The sequence below is a fragment of the Anarhichas minor genome, unplaced genomic scaffold (genome assembly GCF_050575085.1).
Source record: "Anarhichas minor isolate MPS153535 unplaced genomic scaffold, ASM5057508v1 ptg000028l, whole genome shotgun sequence".
Classification (NCBI taxonomy): Eukaryota; Metazoa; Chordata; class Actinopteri; order Perciformes; family Anarhichadidae; genus Anarhichas; species Anarhichas minor.
This window is the reverse complement of record NW_027466474.1, coordinates 6030513-6055805: the sequence shown is the minus strand read 5'-3', so window position 1 is coordinate 6055805 and position 25293 is coordinate 6030513. Positions and strand designations below refer to the sequence as shown.

Here is a 25293-nt window from a genome sequence, read left to right as displayed (position 1 = left end):
TTTTGTTTTTTTTTGTTTTTTTTACAAGTAAAACAAAACTACCAGATGTTTGAGTGAAATAATACTCAGCAGTTCAGAGAGTTGAGATGTAAGAAAGAGAGCTGTGTTCATCCTGATCAGAGTGCAAGGTAAGTGACTTCTTTAATTGAATACAATCAATGCACTTTGTCTGTGCTGAAGTCTTGACCTCAACTGTTAAGTCGATTTTATTTGATGATTTGTAAATCAAGAGACTGCATGACAGAGCTTCTGCTTTATGCTAACTACACATTGTTGGATGAAACAAGTTGTGGGGTCCATTAAATGAGGATGTGCTACTTTTAGTATTTGTGGCATGAAGGGAAGGTTGCAGTAGTCACTAACAATAGCTCTTAAATAATTTATGTTATCGGGATGGTTGTTATGATTATGTATTCATCACTCTATTAGTAGACTTTCAAGACAGTTTACTGCACTTCTTATAAGCATATTGGTATTGTTGTGTTTTTTTATGTATACATTTGTATTTCTTGGTTTGTGTGTGGCATGCATGATTTATTTACAGTCTACTGTGTATTTGTGAGCGTGTCTGGAAACGTCTCGTCAGTGACGGCTCTCTTTCTCTGGAGGACAGGTGTCTCGAAATCAAAATGAGGTAAAAATGTAAATGATATCCTGTATATTTCCCCACTATATTTCACTTAAGTCTGTCATGAGATGAATAATCTATCCTACACTGACTGTACACGGCTCTCTAAATATATATTCATATCGCTTTCTATTTTCCACTTATTTAAAAGGCAGACAAAAAGACTTTTTCTACTTTACAGAGGCACTAATGAAATATGCTGCATCACAGAGAGGAGGGTTGTACCTATTTTGGCCTCCGGAGTGACCCCTCCCAGCACGTACACTCCAACTTCTTCCAGTCCAAACTGGCAAGAACACATGCAGACATTTGGTGTCTTTTTGTTTTTAACTGTAAGCCGTTTTTAAGGATGTTTTTTGATGTGGTACCAGGTCATGTTTTAAGTAGAATCCCTCTTTATATGCCATGACTACCCTATTTCTATCAAGTCTACTCTCAATTTGCTGAAAAGCAAGTTCACCAACTGCTTCAGTATTCAGTGTGTGAGAGGCTGGTAAACGTCACCTAACCTGCAGGAAAGAGGTAAATATATGTACATAAACAAAGCCTGGGAACGAGACTTTTAAATGTTTGCAGAAGACACACCGTACAATTTAGGAAACATGTTGATGTATCACTGCTGATTCAACATTTCTTTAGTTGCATTTTCTTGTTAAACAGGAAATGATGGTGAAAGGCAGCATGAAGCTTACTTTGGCTCGTCAACCTCTGAACTGTGTTGAGAGGAAACATTTTTGTCCACTTTCTGCTCCTGAGGCCAAACGATTTGTTTACCTGATAAAAACCTGTTGACGTGGCTGGTAGAACAGGTTAACAGCCCGGTGTCACCAGCATTTAATAATGATACTGTATGGTGTTCATTTCCCAAATTCCCTGTGATGTAGATGGAAGATCAGGCAGCTTGATAAAGAAAACAATCTCTTGTATCACTGTTGTACAAGTGGAATAAACCACAATGGTGGCAGACTTCCTTCTTAGGAAAGTCCCTTCTGTTTGTTTCTCTAAGAATTTCTGTGCAAAAAGAGAGGCATAACATCTCTTTGATGCTGGTTACACCAGCCAGCTGTTCTAATACATCATTTTGATTCAGGAAATAGTTACTTTCAACAAACAGAAAAACAGTAAGAGTCAAACCACATGAAGCATCGTATTCCAAAAGATGCACGGCAAAACTACCTTACTGAAACGCCATTATGCTTCAATTCTGAAATGTTAGCATTATAATTTGTTCACAATCCTTGTCAGACTCAAACAGCTACATTGGCTCCAGACAAATTAATATGACACCAACATTGTGTAGTTTGGTTAATCTCTTGGCAGTTTCTGGGATTCACAGACAGTTTCCCAGACGAGTTTTAAGCCTCGTCGACGTTAGATGTTTTTGAGTCAATATCTCTATTGAATATTGTAGTTCTGAAACTATGAGTCAATCGACAGAGAATTAATGTATATAAATATTTTTTATAATCAATTTCCCTTTTTCCAGCTTCTCAAATGTGAAGATTTAATTTCGTGTCTTTATCTTAGTAACATTTTATATATCTTTTGGTTTTGAACTGCGTGTTGACTAAAAGACGCAATTTGAAGACATCAGTTTAGCTTTAAAAACACTTTCCATAATGAAAATAGTTATTGATCGCAGCCCTAAAATATGGTTTTAAATCTAGAACTAGGCTCAATCCCTGACTGAGAAACTCCCGTATTGCAGATATTCGTTTGGTGGTTTCCCCGGAATGAGTTGGAACTGTAGCTAAGTGGTTTAGACTGGTTCTGCCTGCCACTGCATATGATTCACATGATGTTTGTGCAAACTGCATGTTAATCTAATATACTGTAGATGGACAATCGAGGCCAGTGTCACTTGTTTTCCCCAGAGCTCCTCCGTCAGCTTTACTTTTATCACTCATGGGTCATTTTAGATATTAGATCTGGTTTTATAGGACTGTTAGTGTCTCCCTCGTGAGTGGACATCTCACTGCAAATCAGGAATGTTAATTTACAAACACAGTAATCAGTGTCACACTGGCCAAAGCATAACCTAAGCATAACCTCAAGAAGGGAAAAAGTCATATAAAATACAAATTTCTTAAGATTGGGGAACTACATTAGAATTAGCATTTACATGGTGATGTTGCAGAAATAATGTATCCACGCTTAACACATACTGACTGTCTTAAGAAAATACAAAAACACAGAAACGAATTCGAATGAAAGTCGTGATTCTCAGACAGAAAAACAACCTGATTTGAACCAATTGAATCCCAAAATGTCTGATAAAGAACAAACGTCCCATTCATTAAGACAAGAGAAGACTGAATAAGTCCACACAAAAAGTAACAATTGGGTCAAAGCAAGCCTGAACGTAGGGGTCAGTTGTGGACATGTAATCAATGCTTGTTGTGTGTTTAGTTTACTTCAGGATACAAACATGAATGATACTTGTCTGCCTTTGTGACGTTGTTATGACTTAATATTATACCGTCTCCCCTGTTAAGTCTTACATGACTTTGATGCAAACGTATCATCAAAGTCATCTGAGAGATCTATCTATAGTTTTATTCCCAAATAAACACCGCGTACGGCTTTGAAAAGTCAAATATTAATCCATGTTAACAATTGATTTAGCTTCAATGGTGTAATCCTGTTTGATATTGTTTCTTTACTGAGTGTTTGATGATACTCTACATGGGCAAAGGTAGGCTAGACACTGTAATATTACATCATGGACATATTACAAAGAGAGTATTGATATGCTGCTCTAACAGCCTCTACTATTCTTGGAATGTTATCCACAATATTTTGTATATGTGGACTTCAAATTAAGATTTTTTTTTTCTGCGTGGACTAGATGTCAGAGCTTCTGTGCAAACCCCCAACAAACTGGGAGAACCATTTCTTTCAGGCTTTATGTACAGACTGAGAGGCACTGTCATGTCAAAACAAGAAAAGGCCAAACTGTTGACTACTTCTCACTTTACTACTCAGGCCCGGCAACAGCAGATGTAAAATGTTTATTATGCGTTACTGACCGAGATTTATCAATCCTCCGGTGGGGAGAGTCCCTTTAAGATTTTGCTTAATTTGAAGTAGGGGGGCTCACCCACACCTTAAAACAGTCCCAGAAAAAACAGTGCACAGAATTATATGAACACGTCACATGTCATCAGATCCATGAACCCACCAAAGCAGCATTACACAGATGATTGTATTGTCCATGTTGCAGATTTCAGGGGCTTCACATCCAAATAATTAAAATAAAGATAACTCTGCTTTGTGAAACAGGCCCAGTTGTTAAGGCTGCCTACAGCGCTGTGGAGATAAGTCTGACAAAAGGTTACCTAAAGCTACATTTCCCTAATTCAAGTGCACAGTATATTATATTATATATTAATAAAGCTAGCCTCTTAACAGATGTCCCGTCCCATGAATTGGCATGAAGTTCGCATGTGGGTGTGTGTCTATGCGTTGTTGTTTGCAGATGTTCATTAGCATTTGGATATGAGCCTCTGAGAGCCGGCTCCGCCTCCTGTGCTTTGATTGGGCCCACTGTTACTGGAGCTGTCAGCTCGACTCTGGAAGGTTTCCTCTGCTCTCTCAGTCCAGTCTCCGGCTCAGGGACAGGGGCTGACTGCTGCTTCGCTTGCCTTTGTTAGCTAACTGTTAGCTGGCGAAGGCACCGAGAAAAGACAGAGCCGCATCCATGCAGTAGGCACACTTTTTTTGGAAAATGATCATCTGTACGAATAAAATGGAGTACCCCCTGAGAACCCAGTGCCAGCGAGTCCACAAACAGGTAGGTTTTAAAGCCGACACGAGACAAAGCTGTTGACAGTTTAATTCGTTTTTTAACACAATTAAAGCTAGCGGCTAGCTGAGTAGCTCTGGTAACGTTCATTCATTTGCTGAACGGATTAACGTTATTTTATATCAAAGAAACTCGTCTCTTATCCACCTCTCTCTATCAGGTTTCCTGTGTTTTTTTATAGCTTTAAATTACCTCTTTGGGCAGCTAACAGCCGACAATGTAAAGAAGACCATTTACAGGTTTTTAAATCTCTAAACTTTTTAACTTGTCAACCAGTAAGTTCGCTTACAGTGGCTGTAAATTAGCTACCAAACTTCTGATCTAAGCTAACAGCTAACTCCGCTAACAGTCGATCGAGCAATCATACCATAGAGTTAAATCCCAACTTAAAAAAAACTGCAATACAAGTAGTTTATATTAATTTAATTCAGAACTATGAACTGCCATCAAGAAACATTTTGTAGTTTCTATCTCCAGTCGTTAAAATGTCACGTTAAAGCTCGCGACACGGTCAACGGTTTATAAACTAACGTAACCGTTAGTAAATGTAACGTCACATTCAGCCAGTTAATATGAACAAAATTTGCTGTTTGAATGCATTCGCTGTGATGTACAGCCTTACAACGTAACGAAGAGTCTTCCTTTGTTGCTTCACCATTGAGGATTTAACGTTTGCGTTAACTATTTGCTTTTTTTATACATGGTTATATTTTACTTTAACACCGGTTTTTGTCAAATACTGACGTTAAAATGCAAGCAACGAGGTTTGAGAGCTTTGCAGTGTGAGGATATATAAATCTGTAGGTGACGATGACATCATCTGAGGATTTGGGGAGAAAAGTGTCTTGTCAGTTATTAAGGTGGCTGTGAAGTAATGCATTGACATTTAATACCCATAAATAAAATGTGAATGTGAAATAGCTTTTAATCCACGAGGATTCAGTCTTTCTTGCACCAGGTTCCTCTAAATGCTGGAGACTTTTATTGTGCTGTTTTTTTTTTTTTTTGCTGGCTGAACTGGACTGCCAATCAAAGTTGTTTTTCTCCTCTGTCGCTGTCTTTCCATTTTGCAACAGAAGGGGGGCGCTGTCTCAAGTGCGGTCCCTAAAAGACTGCGTTTGCTGCAGATTAGAGTCCAGAAATGGAGCAAAACAGGGAGGAATGTGAGAAAAAAAACCCTCTACTCTGGTTTCAAGTCCATTTTTGGGTTACTTCTGACTGTCCCTCTCACTGTGTTGCTGTTCATATGCATACATTTATCATATAGCATATGATATATGATTACGTAACCGTCTTTAGCTGGAAGACAAACAATCAGCGTTTGTATTGAGACCAATGCTTGTGCAAAGCAAAATAACCCTTTTATAACTACAGTACTTAAAGCACTTGTCTGTTGGAATAAACATGTATTTGGCATTAAAGCACCCCCACGTTTGAGCACCTGCTTTTTAATCTGAATACCTGCACGGCCCCTGGCTCGTCCGTGAATGAGACTAGCAATGAATGACCTGATTATCGGTGGAAGTCTTTACTGCGTTGTCCCCTTGCTCTACCTACCTGTTCTCTGACAGGTCCAATCACTCATTGGCTTTGTGTGGGCTTGGCTTTCTATTTTTTTTTTTTTTTATCCTGCAGCACAGTGTTTTGTTTGTCTTGGTCATGTTGTATGTGCAGCTCCTTTTCTCCTCCCCTCTCCAAACAACTTTGGGCTGCAGCTGGTTTGTTTTGCACTTCTCTCTCTCTTTGAGTTCATGCAGCCAAGGGTGCATGAACCGGCCCTTGGCTGCATGTGTTTCCGGTCATTTGGGGAGGGGGGGCGTTAATGCCTGTCAGGACGGAGCCCCTCCAGGTTCAACCGGCATGCAGATTGAATGTCCTTCTCCCTCCTGCAGCAGCCCACCACCACCACACATACACGTCTCATCTCAAGCTGACACATTTACCCTTCCCTGGTAGACTGCTGGTATCATTGTTCTACTTCCTTATGCGTAGTCTTAGTCCTTTTTAAATTCCTGCCCGTACAGTGCTGCTGTTTTAGCCCGTCTTTGTCTCCATTTACCTTTCCTCCCCTCAGTGACGTCATCCCTGTTTTTCATCCCTGTTTTTCATTTCATCCCTCCTCCTCCTCTCTGATCAATAAAGAAATGACCTGTCCTCTGTTGGGAAGGAAACATCAATCTTCATCTGTGAATTTTTACTGACAACAGGCCCTCTAGGAGGTTTTTTTATGAGTTCTATCTTTTGCAACCAGGCCACAAGTTGAATATAGCAGCGCTCTAATATCAACACCGTCAATCCTCAAGCTTGGTTTTGACTAGGGGGAAAAAAAACGTCTTTGTTTCTAAATCGGTAGCTGCTGGGCGTACTGTAAGCAGAATTAATAGGTTTGTGTGCACAAAGCCTTAAAGCTTAAATACTGTTTGTATTGATGTGAAACCAAAATATGCTTTGTAATACCATACAGTTGCTCAAATGATGATGTGTCTTTTTGCGCTATATATCCACCCACACACGCTTGTCTTTTTCATGCGGGTGTTTTTTTTTCCGGTGGGTGGACAATAAGGAGGGTATCGCCTTATCAAAAGTACTGCTGTGTGCAGAATTTGTGGCTTGTTATCAGGCAATAAAGATAAAGCAGCGTGGATGGGTGTCTGCACACAGTCTAAACCCTCCTCTAGTGTGAATTAATCACAAGTATTGATTAGAAAATGTTATTTTAAATGATGGAGGATGTATCACTTATGTGGAGGAAATATTGATTGCTTTACTTGTGGAGTCTGGCAACCAGTAAAAAAAGATGTAATTTAAGATGGACTTTACCTTTTATGTTTTAGGAGTTTCAAAACCTGGGAATTTTTTTAAATTTTCACTGAACATTGTCATAAACTTACTGTATAACTAGAGTTTTCATTTTGGTTTCATGTTAGCAAATAGCAGGTGTCAGCAGACTTAATGCAGTTAAATCTGTAGGATGCATTTCCTGCTGTGCGACTGCTTACGTCAACTAGTTCCTGTTTCAGTTTGACTTTCTCTGTAGAATTTGTCCAGACATGTTTATGAAATTTCACAAAACAACCAATTTCCTCTTCAATTGGGTGATGCCAGTGAGGACAAATCTGGTCTCCTAGTTCTGTACAAGAGTAAGTGTTGTCACTTATTTGACTGTTTTTGTCTCAGCTGTAGATTAGAGAGGCTGAAGACCAAATGAATGACAGTGAATTGGCCACTGACGTGTAAAGATTGTCTGGTTGTACATGTATTCTGGTGAGATTTCAGTGTTTATCCTCAGGCTGTGCAGCCCAGTAAGTCCCAGTGTGAGTCTCACACACTGTCCTGTGGGGGGGGGGAAACGGGATTTCAGCTTTAACTATTCTAACGGTAACCTTTTGCTGAATTAATCCTCATGAAGAAATTGTGTTTTCCTGGACATTCTGAACAACACTGGAGCAAGTCATGTTGTGCCCAGAGTTAATGCGTCACCATGACACACAACTTTGATAAGGTTGTGTGTCGTGGTCTTGGTGGGATCTTATAAGTCTGGTTTTTCCATAAGTAGCCCCTTTATGAAATGTTTTTCATACAATGTTGGTATTTGGGACATCTGCTGCAGGTCTTAAATCTGAAACCTGAGGTATATTCTTTGTTTTGGATTCATATTGTCTGCTGTGCAGTTGCATTTTTATTCTGTATCGCACAAAAAGAGCAAATTTTGTATCTGTAATTCATCATGTGCCTTGTTTGCATCTTGGTCACTGTTCTTCTGTTACTGTTTACATTTAAACTCTTAAATATTCACCTGTTTCCAATATCAGTCATGTTGTAGTAGATACACAACAGTGAATCTGTGTTGCGGTGTTTGTATTACAAACTGAACCGAGAGCAGTTTATTGAAAAGTTTCACATGGATCTTTGATAATCTGTTAATGTCACAATCGAAGCTTATTCAATAGACTAGAAGGAGAAAGCTAAGCGGTCTCCCTACATGAGTCCTTGAAAAGTTGACCTCAAAGCATGTTGTCTGCCTTGTGTAGACCCGGAGATGTCTTTTTTCCTCAGTGACCGGGCCATTTAGTGCTCGGTGGAGCAGTAGCGTAGATTCTGCAGCTCGGCATGCTAATCGGCAGCGCTCGTGTTTGCACAGAGATACTTCCGTGAATGTGCTCTTGTCAAGAGGCCTTTTGATTGGCAGGCACCTGTGTGCTCTATGGACCCCCCCCGGCCTATTTCCCATCGCTGTTGACAGACAGCAGTAGCTCAGGGTTTGTGTCCCAGCCAGTTTCATTAAGTGCAAACCCTCTTTGTTCACTCTTTTTTTTTTTTTTTTTATCTTTCTGTGTCTGATAGATATGCTTTCTCTTTTGCTTTTCATAAACTATGAGATTAGGGAAATGTAAACATCATAATCAGATTGATTTGTGTAACGTGTAGTATGTTAACATGTCTTTCAAGACCTGAGCGTATGTAGGTCAAGAGGTGGAGCCTCTAGCAGGATCACAAACAAACCCTCGTCCACTACAGACGGCAGTGAAATACCACGAGCAGCTATCGGCCAGATAAACATGGTGATGAATGTCCAAGAGCCGTACAAGGCTAAAATGTAATGGTCGACATTCACTCAGACTATCTGTGACATAAGAAATAATCCTCGACAGCATTTAGTGATATTGAAAGAAGAAGTCCTTGCCAACATTCGTGTCGCTCAAACTGCAGTGAGCCAGTTGGCTTTGATCGGCCCTGTGCACTCGGGTTTCACATTCAGGGGAACTGCCAGAGGCCGAGCTCCCAAACACCTTTTCCTAGAGGCCGTTGTATGATGGCGAGAGGCGTAATAAATGGCCGTGCCTACGAGGGCAGTCCAGCTTCCCTCTCCACACGGGTCTGTTTCTCTTGGCCTCAGGCTCCTCAGCAGTCACACCTATGCTTGTGTCTTTGGTCTCATCCACTTCTACGCTGCTGCAGAGTTTCCCTCTTCAGGGCCTCTTAAGCCCAACTTTCACATTAGTTTCTTCATCTGTCTTTTTCCCGGAGCCTCATCTACATTTGATAGTATTGCAGTAGTACTGTATGAGGCATCAGACCCTGCTGCAATGGAGATGAGTTGGTGTCTTTGAGCCTCCAGCTGAGCACCGTTTTATATGCAGAAAAAATGATGTGAGGAATTCCCTCACTTGCCACTGGCGCTGGTAGCACAGCGTCGCTGGCTGGCTGCCGCTCTTCAGCTGCTTTAAGGTGTGTAACATGACCCCAAAGCACAGTCTGAGCCGCCATCACGTGGTGTGGACACTGAAGTCCAACCTTCTCCTGGGCCGACCTGCTTTAGCTACAAACGGAGTTCTCATAATTCAAAGGACAGTCGGCCCTTATATGCATTTACATGTATGTCGTATTTTGAAGGTAACTTTTCACAAAGATTACATGTCTGTAATCATTATACTACAAAGTCAATAAAGATATTCATCACTGTCACTATGAGAACTTTGACGTTGTCGATGGCTGCAACTAAGGTTTATTTTCTTTATCGGTTCATCTACTGATTATTTTCTTGATTAACTGATACTGTTTTTATGTTTAGAAGTCTTGAAACTGCTTGTTTTGTCCAACCAAAAGTCCAAAACCCAAACATATTTAACTTACTGGGATATAATACGGAGAAAAGCGGCAATTAATCATATTTTAGCACCCGGAATCAGCATATTTTGGGAAGAAGAATGATGAATAGATTCTACAAATGTATTCCCACTTAATTTTCTGTAACCGGACAAATTGATTGACATTTCAGCTCTAATGGCTACTTCCTCAGCATCCTACATATGAACACAATGATGAAACATCCTCCGATTGTACCGCAGCAACACGCAGCACAAGGTTTTTACCAGCCTCCTCCTCCTCTCTGTCCCGGTGTCTGCAGGTGATGGTGAACGGTGAGAACGAGCGAGTGTCGCTGCTGTTCATGAAGGCTCTGGTCAGCAGGGGGAGCGTGGACGCCGTGTCCCAGCAGATGGCCTCTCACCCCCAATACTTGGAGAGCTTCCTGCGCACACAGCACTATATCCTGCACATGGACGGCCCCCTGCCGCTGCCGTACCGCCATTACATCGCCATTATGGTCAGTTAGCAAGCTGTTCTCGTTTACACATACCCAGTAACTCACCATTCGACTTTGGGAGCTGTTCTTTACCAGGGATCATACGAGTATCATTCAAAATGAAAGAATAACAAGCGCTTAACGTTTGAGTTGATCTGCTCAACTTTCTCTTCCGATGACTTTCAGGCTGCAGCACGACATCACTGCAACTACCTGGTGTACCTGCACTCGGCCCAGTTTCTGAGGGTGGGCGGGGACCCTCTGTGGCTGCAGGGTTTGGAGGCAGCGCCCCCCCGCCTTCGTCTCCTCGACCACATCAACAAAGTGCTGGCCCACCAGCCCTGGCTCAGTGCCTGCTCACACATCCAGGTACAGCAGAGGAACACCGGCTAACAAAACAAAGAGTATTAAAGGATTGCCCATCATCACTTACAGAAATACAGAATTGTTTACGTCTTAAAGAGCACTCGGGATGCAGATTAACGAGTATAAATCCTGTCTGACCCTGAGCTCTGGTGTCTGTTCCCTCCAGACGCTGCTGAAGTCGGGCGAGCAGTGCTGGTCGCTGGCTGAGCTGGTGCAGGCTGTGGTGATCCTGGCCCACTGCCACTCCCTCTGCAGCTTTGTGTTTGGATGCGACACAGACTCGGACTTTGTCCCGCTCTCCAAATCTCCCAACGGTGTCCCGCCAACCTTCTGCCCCTTTGATGCTGCCAACGGCAACGCCAACGTGCCTCAGTCGCTCGCCACGCCCTCCGAACACAAGACACGAAGACGGGTAACGAATCAGTCTTGTCTTTCAAACTAATACATTTGCTTGATTCCCTTTTTTTATGTAAGTGGAAATAGATATGAAGGTTTATGTTTCATGTGATACTATACGTTTTTTTTTTTGTTAAATCATGAATGAAATATTTTACAATTACAAATGTTATTCTGTGGCAACTAACGTTGCCACAATTACTCAATAATTTTTTTACTTTATAAAAAGAAAATAACGCAAATTGCGCGTTTTGTCTGACCAACGATCTGAAACCCAAAGATTCTCAATTTACAGAGAAGCTAGAAGCAGAGATTATTTGGTGTTTTTGTTTGATAAGTGACGTGAAAATGTTTGTCGGTTAATTTAGTGTCCTAATCAGTCAAACGACTAAAAGTTTTCAAAAGGATTTTATGATTTAGGATAATTTTAGCTTGAGACGTTATGTAGATATGATCTCTTACATAAAATATTAAATTAATCCATAATTCATAGTGTGAATGATATGGTTCATGTGTTTCTCACCTTAAATGCTAACTGATACGAGATCATCTTTGAAGTGACACAGCTCTTTGTGTCTACATGAGATGAAAGTGGGAGGAGCGTTTTCTCGTAATGAGGATTATTTTCCTCCGTTACTCGTAAGATACTTAATTTAACTTCATCAGCGTTTTCTTCTGGTGTTTGTGTCGACAGTCTCTGGACTCCAGCTGTGACATGGCGTGTCTGAAGGAGAGGATTCAGAAGTCTCAGGAAGAGCGTGAGAAGAGAGAAGAGCGTCTGCTGCAGTCACAAGCACTCCAGCAAACAGGTGACCGACATCAGCAGAGGAAGGCAGATACACACCAACAAGATAACACTGATCATCCCACTCACTTCTTTATCTTTATCTTCATCGTTGCATTTAAGTCACATGGTGTCAAACCTGAGCAATCACCACTCATCATCAGCCACACTCTCTCTGCCTCCTCATCTCCTTTGCTTACGTTGTCTCTCTTTTCTTTTTTAGATATCGAAGAAGAAGAGGAGATGATGTGCTTCACAGACCCGACGCGTTTTATCACTGACCCCGACTTGTGCTATCAGGAGTTTGCTCGTAGAGAGGAGGACCACTTTCAAGTATTTAGAGTTCAGGTGAGGATGTCACATTTGTGAACGTGTCAGCGGGCAAGTGGTGTTAACTTTGTATGTGTGTTACGGCTCTTTGTGCTAAGATGTGTAACAGGACGCCTTAAACATCCAGAGACTTCACACACTTTTAAATCAATGATCCTGATGTCTGCAACATGTAACTTCATTAAGGTTTAACATGTAATTCTTTCATGTTACTCCATGTATGCTGAGAACACAGAGTTTAGATGTCGACTTGTCTTTTTTATGTCGTAAAAGATGTCTTGGCGGAGACTTGGGAACCACTGCTGTACTTTGATATTTGATGATCTTTAAAGTAGAATCTAAACCTCGCTGACTCTGAGTGTGTGGTGTGTTTTCTCTGCAGGACTATTCATGGGAGGACCACGGCTTCTCCTTAGTCAACAGATTGTATTCGGACATCGGGCACCTCTTGGACGACCGATTCAGGAGTGTGACTACGCTCCCCTCGACGCACAGCCCCGACCTGAAGAGGGCGATCTGGAACTACATCCATTGTGTGTTAGGAATACGGTGAGACACAGAAACACCCTCTGTGACTCATAGGCCTACTTTTCTTTGTGTTTAGCAGGTAAACAAGACGTTTGTTTGTGGTTACAGGTATGATGATTATGATTACGGAGAGGTGAATCAGTTGCTGGAGCGAGATTTTAAGCTGTACATCAAGGCTGTGGCTTGTTTTCCGGATGCCACCAAAACTCCAGTGTGTCCGCTGAGTTTGGCTCCACTTAAAACTTCAGAGCGGGTAAGAAGACCTTCACCGTTTAAGTTTCCGTCATTCAAACCTCTTTTGGCGCTCTGTGTGAATCCCTTTTTTCATTGTCTCTCCCTTCAGATACACGTTAATTTACTCATCATGGAGGCCCGGCTGCAGGCTGAGCTGCTATACGCTCTGAGAGCCATCACGCAGTACATGATTGCCTAAGTGCTCTCGGAGAGGCACGAAGCTAAAACTCTCCGCCGGTACAGAGAGACCCAGAGACGCGAGGATGAAGAAATCTAAACATCGGGATGGCGAAGTGGGACGAGAGCGGCACATTTAAGGACACACAGCTCCATCGTTTAGCAGCTGTGCCTCATGAATGTGCTTTTCAATGTATTTATACCATAGTGTGCCATGCCCCCCCCCCCCCCCCCCCCTTCCTCCAGCAGATTCTTCTGTTCTCTTATCAAACATCTCGGCTCTTAAACGTTACGTGCAATTATTAGAAGTTGTTTTAATTTTGACATGGTTTGTGTTTCAACTCAGTCTGTGAGGAACGGCTTGGTTGTAGCGGTGTGTTACGGTGGCCAATAGTTTCATCAGTCTCCTTTGTATTAACTATGCTCCCTCCCCCCCCCAAAAAAAAAAAAAGATATCTTTTTGTACAAGATGAATGTTAATGGGAGACCAGGGCCTCTGTTATATTTTGGACAATCCTCGTCAGTGTTGGAGGAGGAAGTGGACCGTGAAGGACAACGTTTTTTGCGCTCCCTAACATTTCGTATTAATGCTGGTCAAGAACAAACGCATCAGTTACACTGCTGGAAGTTATCACATCACTATAGTTTCTTTTAATAAGCACTTTTTTAAAACTTTATATATTTATAATACAAGGTAGCTCATTAGTAGACATTGAGACGCACGGTGTGTGGGTCCGACGCCTTTCTTCTCCACTGTACGACGTGTAACGAAGATTTTCAGACTGTTTGTCCAACTTTCAGACTTTGCTTTTGATCGCAACCCCAGACGTCCGAGTGAAGTAACTTGATCCGGGATAGTTCCGTGAATTATTGCTCTACTTGTTACTTTCAGGTCAGTGCTCACACGGATTTCGAAGGTAATGATGTTCTCAAAACACAATATTTACACCCGATGAGAATACTTAAGAAGTCAGTGAGCAGTTTCCCACAGAGAAGATTAAGCTGAGCCATTTGCTTGATGATTTTTGTGCCATTTGTATGGATGTGCTTTAAAAGAGATCAAATCAGAGACTGAAGTTCAGTGTCAAGCTCATTAAACAAACGCCACAGTAAAGTGATGAATTGGATAGATGAGAAGTGGCCAGTGGATCACTGGTCGTGAGTCGAGGTTGAGTTCAGAAGTCAAAATCCACGGTACATTTACAAAGCAGAACAATGTGCACACTAGTTGTTAAAACACTTTTTTTTCTGTCTTTATTTTTTATTTTTTATAGTTTTTGTAAACTATAGAGTACTCACTTGTTTTGTTTCTGGGTGTGACGGTAGGACCTGCTTGTTGTGCTGCATTCTGAGTAGATATAGAGGTGTGACGGACTGTTTAGAGTTAGTAACTGTAGGATGTAGAAAAGAAACGAGCGCATATCGAGCATATAAAGCAAAACGCGCTGTTAACACAGGTGCCTTCAGGCTGAAACTGGAGTGCTGCTGAAGTGGAGGGATGTGATGACTGGAGGCTGAATGTGGGCTTTGGTCGTAGAAACGCCGCCAACTGACCCGTTTAAAACTTGTGGCTGTTTTTCTTGGTTTTGGTCGTTAGTGTTTCTGATGAATATCGAGGCTGTGAACGCCCGTGTTTTCTATCAGACACCTGCAATCCCCAGCAAGTCAGCGAAGAGCCTTTGACGCAGATGGATGTTAAAAAATGTTCAACTTGAGCAGTTTTTGAAAAAAAAATGATCTATATAAAAAAAGAAAAAGAATTAAAAGTGAAAAGGCCAAAAAAATGTGTTTTTTGAAAATGTGAAGAAATGTTTTCTATAAAGACGCTCTATGAAAATAACTGCTGTCAGCTGTTTTACTTTCTTCTACAGGATACTTTCAACATATACCACTGGTTTACATGATTTATCTACTAAATCACACAAACCTTGTTTTATAACCAAATCTGTTTCCGAAGCAATCCCTCAGTTTTTAAACCTACCTTACAGGCAGGCATTTTCAATCACTAAGCTAAGCTAAATCACTTTCATATTTTCATTTGACAAAAAAAATCTTATCTTAGTCTATTTGTTAGCATTTTGTAAAGCTTTCAACAACATGACATCGTTCTGTCTGCTGATGAAATCATGATATAATAATAATAATAATAATAAGCTATAATAATAAATGATTGTCACTACTTTCATGTTATGTTATTAACCAGCAGTATTTGGTAAAGTACACTTACTTGCTACCATGTCGTTACAGTAGTATTACTGGACTTCAGCGGCCTCTAGTGGCAGATGTGCAGAACTGAACAGTCAGTAACTTTGCACCAAAGACTCGGACAAAGTGGGTTAAACAGTTTTTATTGAATTTATTTCTGCCTTTCAGAACTGTTTGTCATCTCTGGCTGACTTTACAATTTTTAAAGAGACTGATTTTTTTTTTGGGGGGGGGGGGAGGCTTAAAAACTATCAACATTAATCAAAACTCAAACATAATTGGCTTATGCACAACTCATTCCCTGTCCACCCAACCCTCCCTATGAAAGAAAAACCCTTGCTGAATACTAACATACTGTATCAAATGGGGCATTTTTAAATTCCAAACCTACATGGACTAACTGCTACTTAAAGAAAACTGAAGAACAAAAAATGACGATAATTATTACATAGAGGGGGAAATACAAGCACACACCACACCTGCCCAGTAAACTAGAGACATCCGACCAGCTGCCGCTCCTTTTACATGCTGCAGTCCCTCCTTTTAAAATGTTAATAACATTTCCAACACCTGCATTAGTTCAGAGAAACTGGGGGAGTTGTTGCATATACAACTTTCTAAACTAATTAAATGTTATGATTTAAAATAACAATAACATCATGCAGTTTGAAGAAGCTGGTCTTCTGTTTCCAGATCTACTTAATGACCCGTTCAGTGGGGTTTTATATATATATATATATATATATATATAAACATAAAACAAAAATGGGGAAAGACTTGATCGTGTGCTAACTTCTAACATAGCACCATATCAAGATCCCTGTGCTGGATACATAAAATTCAAAAAGGCCCTGATATGCACCCGTAGCATCATGCAGGAAATGTCAGAAATGACATCTAGCACCATTAGAAGAGTTTAAAAAAAAAAGAGTGCTTATAAAAACCAGACACTACCATATTCACGTAGTTACAGTGACATAATGAAAGAGTTTAAACTGTTAAAACTGATGTTATTTCTGATCACAAAAACATTGACAGTTATGAACAAAAGTAATTAAATACGAACACAAAACATAGAATTTAAGGGGGAAGAGGACAGAATAAAGTCATGCAATAGTGTTTTAAATATTGGCAGTCAAAATAAAACCCAAGGAATAGTATAGAACTGATATACATGGCTGGAGAGCTACAATACATTTCTCTAAAAACAAAACAAAAAGGGAAGTCAAATTTGAGGTCAACTCTTTTTAAGACAGAACCTCCTCCAAGAAAACACACAGACGTGGTGCGATGGTTTCCAGTCTGTTGTAACAGAGAAAAATGTGTAGAATAAATATTCGTTTTGCTTATTGTCACCCGATCTGATGACATCTGTGCAGTTGTCTTCCTGTTGTTTTCCCGCTGAGAGGTAACGGTTGTATTAGTCTCGTTTTGAGATGAGAATGCGACGGCATGTTGAAAAGTGGGACGATAAAAGGCGTTTTCTTTTCGTCATGCCACGTTTTTTATTTTTATTTAATTGGATTCACAATTAATGCAAAAAAAAAAAATAATGAGGCAGATCATTGGGAATTTTAGTTAAAATGGTCAAGTATTGATGCCTCACTCCACTCTCAAAGTCAGATATCACGTTACAGGCATCTTCTGCAAAGCTTATGTACACACGAGACACCGTGTCAGGCCCAAGCGCTCCCTAAACGCCATGCAAACGCAAATATTAGTGTTCCTTTGGTTACGTAAAAAAAAAAATCTACATGCATCTCATCCTTTACAAAAATACAAGTATAGAAAATTACCATTAAAAATTATCTGAGAATGCTTCCTCCAATGTAAAAAAACACTTGTCATTAGTAATATATTCATATGTATTAATATCTCATTTATTACTTCCATCTAAATTGTATATTAAAACTATAATCAAATATATTCTTCTTTTGTACTCACAGAGAATTCCTTTCTTGAACTGAATAATTAAAGTGTGAGCGAATATTTTTGACATGAAGCCCCCCCATCATCAAAATATCAGGAAAATGTTAAATAACAAAACCCTTCAAGAAGTGATTTTTCAAATTTCCTTCAAGATCTCATTTAGTTCTCCCGATAAATCTGCGTAGCGTGACATCGTGTACATGTGCAACCATGGCTTTTACATTTTTACTTTTTTACAGGATTTAAACTCTTTTAATGAAATGGTACAACCTAATGTGTCTTCTGGGTTTGGGGTCCCTGTGTCGCAGGAAACCTAAGTGCTTTGAAAATGCACAGGCTTAATAACAAAAAGGAGGAAGAAATGATCAGTTCGACAGTGACAGTGACAGTGGAGGCCGCTGTCTGAAACAATATAATACTTGGCCAACCAATCACTTGTTGGCAAATAAATTCACCCTTGAATGCCCCGTGTATGAATTCACAAGTTAAATTTCTTCATTTTGTTAGTTTGACTGCACATCAGGGATGTAAAAAGTAAAAACACACACCCTCTAACTGACATCTACCATAACACACTAGATTGATCAAACTGAAAATACAGACCCTCTTAACTGCTCAATCACCAAATTTCATTGGAGAAAAAAAAAATTATCTTTTCTTTCTCTGAAGTGAGAAATTAAAAAAATCGTGCATATAATCGTAGTCCACAATTGTGCGAGATGTGTAGCAATTGTTGAATCGAGCCTTTTATACCTCCGGTCGTTGAGTCTTTCGTCCTCCACCTGTTCACGGTGAACCGTGTCCACGGCGCAGCAGAGTAACTGCCCCTCAGACAGCGCTCCGTCTGGCAGGTCATGCTGGAAAACTGGCCACTTCTCCAAAAAAAAACACACACATTCCATCGAGCCTTCAACACCAAAGCCGTCGCGTACCGTTTCCAACCTGAAGCTATTGTGGTGCAACGTAACTGAAATATAAACTCCCAGCAGAGGGGAGTTAACGATTTGTCTTTTCACTGTTAAAAACACCAAGTCACACACGTCTTTGAGACATCATCAGTTTGGATTACAAGAAAAAAAAACGCAGAGCAGCCTAATTGTTTGCAAGTGTTATATGTTCCAAAAAAAAAAAAAAAAGGAGAAATATTGTGCATAGTAGCCCGAAGCGCCTCCCTGCCCTCCGCATGTCTTGGCACATGACACGGGGGAGGTCTAGTCTTAAAGGTCCGAGAGAAGCGTCGGATTTGAAGATAGTATCTTCAGGCCGCAGGGAGGAGGAATGCACCGGTCGTTTTGTGAGGTCTTCTTGATTGGAGAATAGTTCCTGCGAGACAAGACGACAAAAACGGTCATTCGTGTGGATTGGCTCATAAATCCAGATTATATTCATAATGTATTTTAAATCATCTCTCGACTCAATCACTGTTAATCAAATCCATGTACAGTGTTGTACATTAGTCAATTAATCCATTCTGTCGGCAGAAAACTCATCAGCAACAATTTTAATGAGCAACTGCAACTAATTATCTGGTGAATATTTTCAGTATCAATCGTCAATTTCTGTGGTAAAAAAATGACAGAAAACTGTGAAGTTGCTCATCACGATTTCCCACCGTGACATCGTGAAATGTCAGTCCAAAGCCCAAATATATTTAATTTACAACTATATATGTAGATATATATATATATATACATGTATATATATATATATATATACACATATATATAAGAAAGATGCAAATCCTCACATTGGAGAATCTGAAAATTGCACAATAAATCAATGATGAAAGAATAGTTAAAAATCAATTTCCTGTCAATCAACTAACCCATCGATTGACTTTGAGACCTAAATCGCTTCATGGTTTAACGAGACACAACGGCAAAAACATTTTCTAGTTTTAGCTTCTCAAATGTGAGGATTTGCTGCTTTTCTGTTTTATTTCATTAGAAATCAAATATCTTTGGGGTAAACAAGACATTTGAAACGTGTTTTCTATCATTTTCTGACATGTTATAGGCTAAACTATTCATAAAACTATCTAAAGTAACTGGTTTGAGTGTCAGTGTACCTGGCTACCTCTGAGTGGTCAGCTGAGGACTTAGCTGGGCACCCAGCTCTGAGCGGAGCCCTGCGTGGTGGCCGGGCCGGCGCAGCCTTGGCCTCCAGGCATTATGGGGTCAAAGTTGAAGTCGATGCCGTCTCCGTCCATGAGGTCACTGTTGATGATGTAGTCCACGTCGCAATCCAGGTTTTCGGTGAACATGTCTATGTCCAAGTCTGTGGGCAGTCGGTCGTGACCGGTCGGGAAGCAGGACGGAGCTCCGAACTGACTCATCCCCAGCAGGCTCATGCCGGGATTGGCTGAGCCGACGGACCCTCCGTGATGAGAGCCCACCGCTGCCACCGCGGCATGATGGGCTTTGAGAGCCGAGAGCTGTGACGGGTCCTGAGGCATACCTGAGAGGATCATCCCCAAACCCATCTGAGAGTGGTGCTGGTGTTGTTGTTGTGGCTGTAGTTGTTGTTGTTGTTGCTGCTGCTGCTGCTGCTGCTGGTGGTGAAGGTGACGCTGCTGCATGTGAGCATGCAGCACCATGGGGGCCACTGTGTTGGGCTCCAGCCCTTTAGCCAACAGCAGCTGGTTGGGTTTGGACCTCACGCCCACCACGGATGCGCCCATGCCCATCAGGCCCACCCCTCCAGGACTGGGCATGAGGGGATCCACCTGAGTCATCATGACATCACTGGGAGGAGGGGAGTCGGAGGTGAGCAGCGCCTCCAGGCTGGAAGGCACGTGGGTGTAATGGCCGCCCCCACGAGAGCCGGAGCTGGACATGGGGTTGAAGAGGGAGTTGCTGAAGGTTGACGGCTCTTTACTGTTCATTCCACACTGAGAGACGGAGGCCTGGGTCCCGGTGTGATTTGGGGCCTGCGGGAGGCTGGATGGTTGCAACTGATGGAAGGAGGAGAAGCTGGAGCCCCGGGGCAGCAGGGTGGAGGCGGAGGGCAGCGGAGTGGGAGGTGCTGGTGGGGCTGTGCTGGGACTGGCCCCTCCCTGCTGCCCAGTCATCAATGTGAGGCCGTCGATCAGGTCCAGCTCCTCCATCAGGGTCTCGGTGAGGGTGGGGGTCAAGCTGCTGGCCGTGTATCTTCCCAGCATTCCGTCCTCGGGCAGGTTGTCATCGTCCTCATGTCCAGGAGCGATGGGGGACAGACGTCCGCTCAGGGTGCTGGCGTTGGAGCTGGTGCGCGGCCGGAAGGTGGTCCAAATGTCGGCGTCATCCAAGCTGCCGCGGGACGACGGGCTGCTGTTGTTAACCCCCCATTTGGGGAACTGCTGGGACGAATTCGGGCTGTCTGCCCCGGCTGAACCTGTGCTGCCGTCGCCCTGCAGCGCCCCTCCAGCGCCCCCCAGGCCGGCTGCTCCCGCCTGCTTCTTAGTCTGCTTGGCCCTCATGCGGCTCTTCAGCAGTTTGCTGCTGTTGTCCATGGAGGCGGCCCGGCGGCGAGGAGCCTTCCCGGTCTTCCCTCCTTCTGGGTTGAGCATCCACCAGGAGCTCTTGCCTGTCGATTCATTGTGGACCCTCAAGAACTTGTTGTGGAGTGATAAATTGTGGCGGATTGAATTCTGAAAACGGACAGAGAATTTCTTTTGTTTAAATTGCAGATTAATCACTACAAGTAGCCTAAACATGCTTTGGCACTGCTAAAGTTCAAATGATCCTTCTGAAACTAAAGCATGATACACCTGTAAATGATTTCATTTTATTTTTGAGTATCAATCTTCTTAAAAACAGGCCGTGACAGTGAGTGGCAAGGTGGTTATGATGGTTACAAGCCAAAACAGGTTGCGAACCACTGACTAAAAGTATTTACTAAGTCAGACTTATTCCAGGTCAGTTCAGATCTCTTGCCACTTGATGTCTTAGCCTGGCTGCAAAAGTATGTATTTTTGTGCAGTAAGGCCGCAAAACATAACTACGTAATTAAAACAACAAAAAACAATGAGACAATTGAAGAAGCTGAAAGATTGTTGGTCGAGAAAATAAGTGAAAACAGTAAGGCGGCTCATCATCATGCAGCAAATATGAAGAACCAAAAAAATGTTAAGAACAAATAATGTAGTATTTTTATTTTTGATATTGGGTTAAGTATATGTTATGATAACCTATGATATGTTCCTCTAGTTGCTGTACTCTTTTTCATATTGCCCAACATCACTCACCTTCCAGCCCGCTGAGCTGTTGCTGTCTCCTTTGTCTCTGAAGTAAGGCACTGTTTTCACCATCCACTCGTAGATCTGTGCCAGGGTTAACCTCTTCTCAGGTGAGTTATCGATGGCCTGGCTAATCAGATCTGCGTAGCTCTGGTTCCCCCACGCGTTGCGCCGGGACGATCCTTTGCGGGGCGTCGCTCCGCCCCCGCCGGCCGCGACCCCTCCCTCGGCCCCCGCCGCAGCCTTCTCGGGCTCGGAAGTGATTTGCTGTGGCTCGGGCTTGTCCTCGTCCGCGGGCGGGGTCCCGGCGACGGACTCGGAGCCGTCCGCCCCCTCCGGTTTGACAGCCGAGATGTCGGGCCTCGGCAGCGGCCACGTGCAGGAGCGGGGTCTGCTCTGCGGCTCGAAATCTGGGTCAATGGGGGGCACCGAGGACTCCTCCATGGCCGTCCTCTGAACTTCCACTCAACCCAAAAAAAAAAAGATGATACCACTTAACACATCTACCTCTCAAAGTAAAAGAGTGGAAGATGAGTTAAAAAAACTTCCCTGACACAAGAACAATATGCTTGAGCCACTGCGGGGGTGTAAACAGAGGGGCCGGTTGAAGAGGCGTAATCTGGACACACCAATAGCCTCCGTTAATCCTCAGATTGGAGATTAGGGAACCCAAATAATCTCCTTAATAGTAACTATCATAAACCTTCCGATTTATATAGAATGAAAGATGGCTGGGATGAGAGTCCCTTTGTTTGAATGAAACAAAAACAAAAGTGTCAGAGTGGCAATGAGCACCAAAACATCTGGATCTACAGAGGTTTTTGGGCTCACCTGAAATTGAAAAGGCCTACCTAAATCTTAAAGGTATACAGATACAAAATAATGACATCACTGTCAATAAACACTCGATTTAAATATCTGAAAATTGTAAATAAAATAAAAAGTATAGTTTGAACCTCTCACAAAATAAACCGTTAGGAATAAATCAAAATTAAGGATAAATTCGTAAAAAAAAAATTAAATTGCATGTATATGTCCTTATACATACATTTGTTTTTACTGTAAGGCTATGAGGACTACAAACAGGGATTATCTGGCTACTGTTACAAAGGATCTTCTGAGCCCCAGTCCGTCTCCACTTGTAAACAACGTGATGTCTGAGCGCTCCACGAGCCAACAATCCTACACACACACCTACAAAAAAATAAATTTAAAAACTCTCACAAAAAAAGTGTCCGGTTAAAAGTTAAGTGAAGTGTAAAAACACATGACGAATGATTATTCCGGCAAAGGAATTAAAAAAAAAAAAAAAAGTGTCCGTCGTCTTTTTGGCCTTAAATTAAAGCCGCTGTGACTAAACAACCAGAGAAATGCGCGAGCGTTGGGTGAAGAAATCACGAGCGGTTTTAAGAAATGATCAAAGGTGTTTCTTTAAATCAATAAAAGTGGGAAGATGGGAGAAACGTGCGCACGAGAAGTCCTTGCTTCAGGTTTGCACGATCCGCCACATTGCGGCCAGGCGCATGTCACCATCTGCCATGTTTCTCCACTCTTGCCGCGGCACACGATGCTCGAAGACTCGGTTATTATTATAAAAACCCTCTCGACCGAGGCCCGGAGCTCAGATCTTCTTCGGTGAACCGACTACGAAGTGAATCCCCGGGTGTTGGGTGAAGTTGGGTCGCCTCGGAGGTCTGTCGGCTCCCACCCGCCGCACTTTGAAAACTGCACGATAGCCACCGTAACGTTAGCTGGGTTAAGCTCCTGCTACTCCAGAGTTCACAATCCGTGGAAAAATCCGTGAAAAGCCTCCGAGAACTTCCTCCAAGTAGCCGTTTCTAAAACGATACGAGTCTCCACAAACTTACAGTAGTCGCGGCTGTCCAAATACTCAATTCTTCAGTACCTTTTTGACTTGTTTTGTTTTGTTTTGTTTTGACTCGAGGCGAAGACTCCCTTCTGACGTCTGTTTACCACTGTCAGGCAACGCGTTCTGCGCATGCGCCAAGTGGATTTCTGGGAAATTGAGTCATACACGTGACAGCACAGGCGTAAATAGTAGCTGAAGGAGGCAACATGTACTTGTAATGGTGCATTATGCAACAGTGCATGGACATGTGCTAAGTCCCGGGTACACTTCGGGCAGTTAAGGTATTACCGGTAGTTAGAGTACGGGTAGACAACTAGTAATAGACTACAACTAGTCTAAACTACAGAACAACATATTTTAATCATGATAAAGAAAAAGAATGACTACGATTATAATGTTAATAAGTGTTCTTGCAATACTCATCCACTATCAATGTGAACAATTGTCGTTGGTCCTCTAAAGACCATTAAAACCGCCTAAAGCACCTTATTTACTGTCCTCTGTGCAGGTTATTTAGGAATGTGCATCATGTGAGCACAATATAAAGTAAAATAGAAACAGACTTTAACCTACGATGACTGTTTAACATTTTGACACACGACTCTAAAAGACAAAGCCACAAGATTGGTAAATAATGCAGTTGGTATTGTAGCTTGCTGTTGCAAATTCCTGTCTGAAAAATAGCAATTATTCAAACTATTTTTGAATAATTATTGTTTTTGGCATTTGCCTTTATTTGATAATGACAGTACAGAATTGAACTGGGGATGCTGGTATGTGTCTTGACTACAAGGCTATCAGATGGTTTTTCTTTGGCACTTTGTTTTTTAGACTCTTATCTCTTAAATGGGTGATAGCATAAAGCCTTTAATCAAGCATGTAACATGAGTACATTGTTTCTTTTTTGATGTGAAGGTACATGTCTAAATTTCTTGTCACCCTTAATATCATGAAATGTTAAATATGGTTTGTTGCAATCCACCATCAAGTAATGATACGTCAAATCAGTACATTTGGCTTATACGAGCAGGTTATGTGTTAAATTACTAAAATGTTATTTCTGTACCTCCATCTGCCATCATTGGTTATCAGTAGCTGTCATTGTCAAATGTATTATTTGGGTGGCAACTGGTTCGTAGGATGCAATTTTTTCTCCTTACACCATTGATATAATTTAAACATTTAATGAAGATTGCGTTCCCAATATCCTGAGATTTACCCCTTTTTTAACTCAAAATTGAATCCACAGTATTTAAAAGTTTTCACTCTTGTAGTATTCAAAATGTATAGCCCGGGAGCATATACAAAAACCCAAAGACAAAGCAGAAACTATTTCAATCTAAATTGTGACATTTATGAAAAAACTAACTTCCTCTGTTGACTTTTTGTGTGTACTCTCTTCTGAAGCCTTATTTGTTTACATTTTTTTTTACAACCTTTCTCTTAGCTGAAAGAAGGAATCTCCGATGAAAGAATATTAAAAAATGCTTTACAATAAGTTAAGTAAATTGATGATTTTCCTGACAACTAAGCAAACTCGATCTGCTGATGAAGGCCATGGTTATAGACAAAAGCTAGTAAGTAACCTTTAGTTTTTGTACTATTTTTGAATAAATATTCATGCTTTGTATTGGGGCCTTTTATAGTGACGTTGATGATAAGACTCTAAGGGAAATGTTTTTTTATCAGTCTTCTTACCTTCTGAGTCTTTTTTTTTTTTCAAAGCATGACATAAGCAAT

The 25293-nt window shown here is 41.6% G+C and overlaps 2 protein-coding genes across 6 annotated transcripts; one reads left to right on the top strand and one right to left on the bottom strand.

Annotated features, from left to right (window-relative positions):
- The first annotated feature begins 82 nt into the window (after positions 1-82).
- On the top strand, positions 83-15173 carry sesn4 (sestrin 4). Of its 4 annotated transcripts, XM_076103988.1 has the most exons (9): positions 83-4421; positions 10342-10539; positions 10705-10887; positions 11051-11296; positions 11975-12089; positions 12288-12412; positions 12777-12943; positions 13031-13175; positions 13266-15173. In XM_076103988.1, the coding sequence occupies exons 1-9, from the start codon at positions 4356-4358 to the stop codon at positions 13353-13355; spliced, it is 1335 nt and encodes a 444-aa protein (XP_075960103.1). In that variant the 5' UTR covers positions 83-4355; the 3' UTR covers positions 13356-15173. The 4 variants fall into 4 exon arrangements, with proteins under 4 accessions (XP_075960103.1, XP_075960102.1, XP_075960101.1 ...); XM_076103987.1 differs by having other exon boundaries at positions 13031-15173; XM_076103986.1 differs by having other exon boundaries at positions 11975-12412.
- A 491-nt stretch (positions 15174-15664) lies between these two features.
- foxo4 (forkhead box O4) lies at positions 15665-23685 on the bottom strand. 2 transcript variants are annotated; one of them, XM_076103982.1, is made up of 3 exons: positions 21693-23685; positions 19536-21095; positions 15665-18790 (listed from the first exon to the last, which is right to left on the bottom strand). In XM_076103982.1, the coding sequence occupies exons 1-2, from the start codon at positions 22125-22127 to the stop codon at positions 19566-19568; spliced, it is 1965 nt and encodes a 654-aa protein (XP_075960097.1). In that variant the 5' UTR covers positions 22128-23685; the 3' UTR covers positions 15665-18790; positions 19536-19565. The 2 variants fall into 2 exon arrangements, with proteins under 2 accessions (XP_075960097.1, XP_075960098.1); XM_076103983.1 differs by having other exon boundaries at positions 19544-21095.
- Between the last annotated feature and the right edge of the window lie 1608 nt (positions 23686-25293).

Excerpts from the sequence above, each read along its gene's own strand:
- foxo4 (XM_076103982.1), bottom strand. The coding sequence starts at position 22,127 with ATGGAGGAGTCCTCGGTGCCCCCCATTGACCCAGATTTCGAGCCGCAG. Across the intron at positions 21,096-21,692 it reads ACAGCTCAGCGGGCTGGAAG|AATTCAATCCGCCACAATTT; the intron begins GTGAGTGATGTT and ends GTCCGTTTTCAG.
- sesn4 (XM_076103984.1), top strand. The coding sequence starts at position 4,356 with ATGATCATCTGTACGAATAAAATGGAGTACCCCCTGAGAACCCAGTGC. Across the intron at positions 4,422-10,341 it reads GCCAGCGAGTCCACAAACAG|GTGATGGTGAACGGTGAGAA; the intron begins GTAGGTTTTAAA and ends CGGTGTCTGCAG. Across the intron at positions 10,540-10,704 it reads GCCATTACATCGCCATTATG|GCTGCAGCACGACATCACTG; the intron begins GTCAGTTAGCAA and ends GATGACTTTCAG.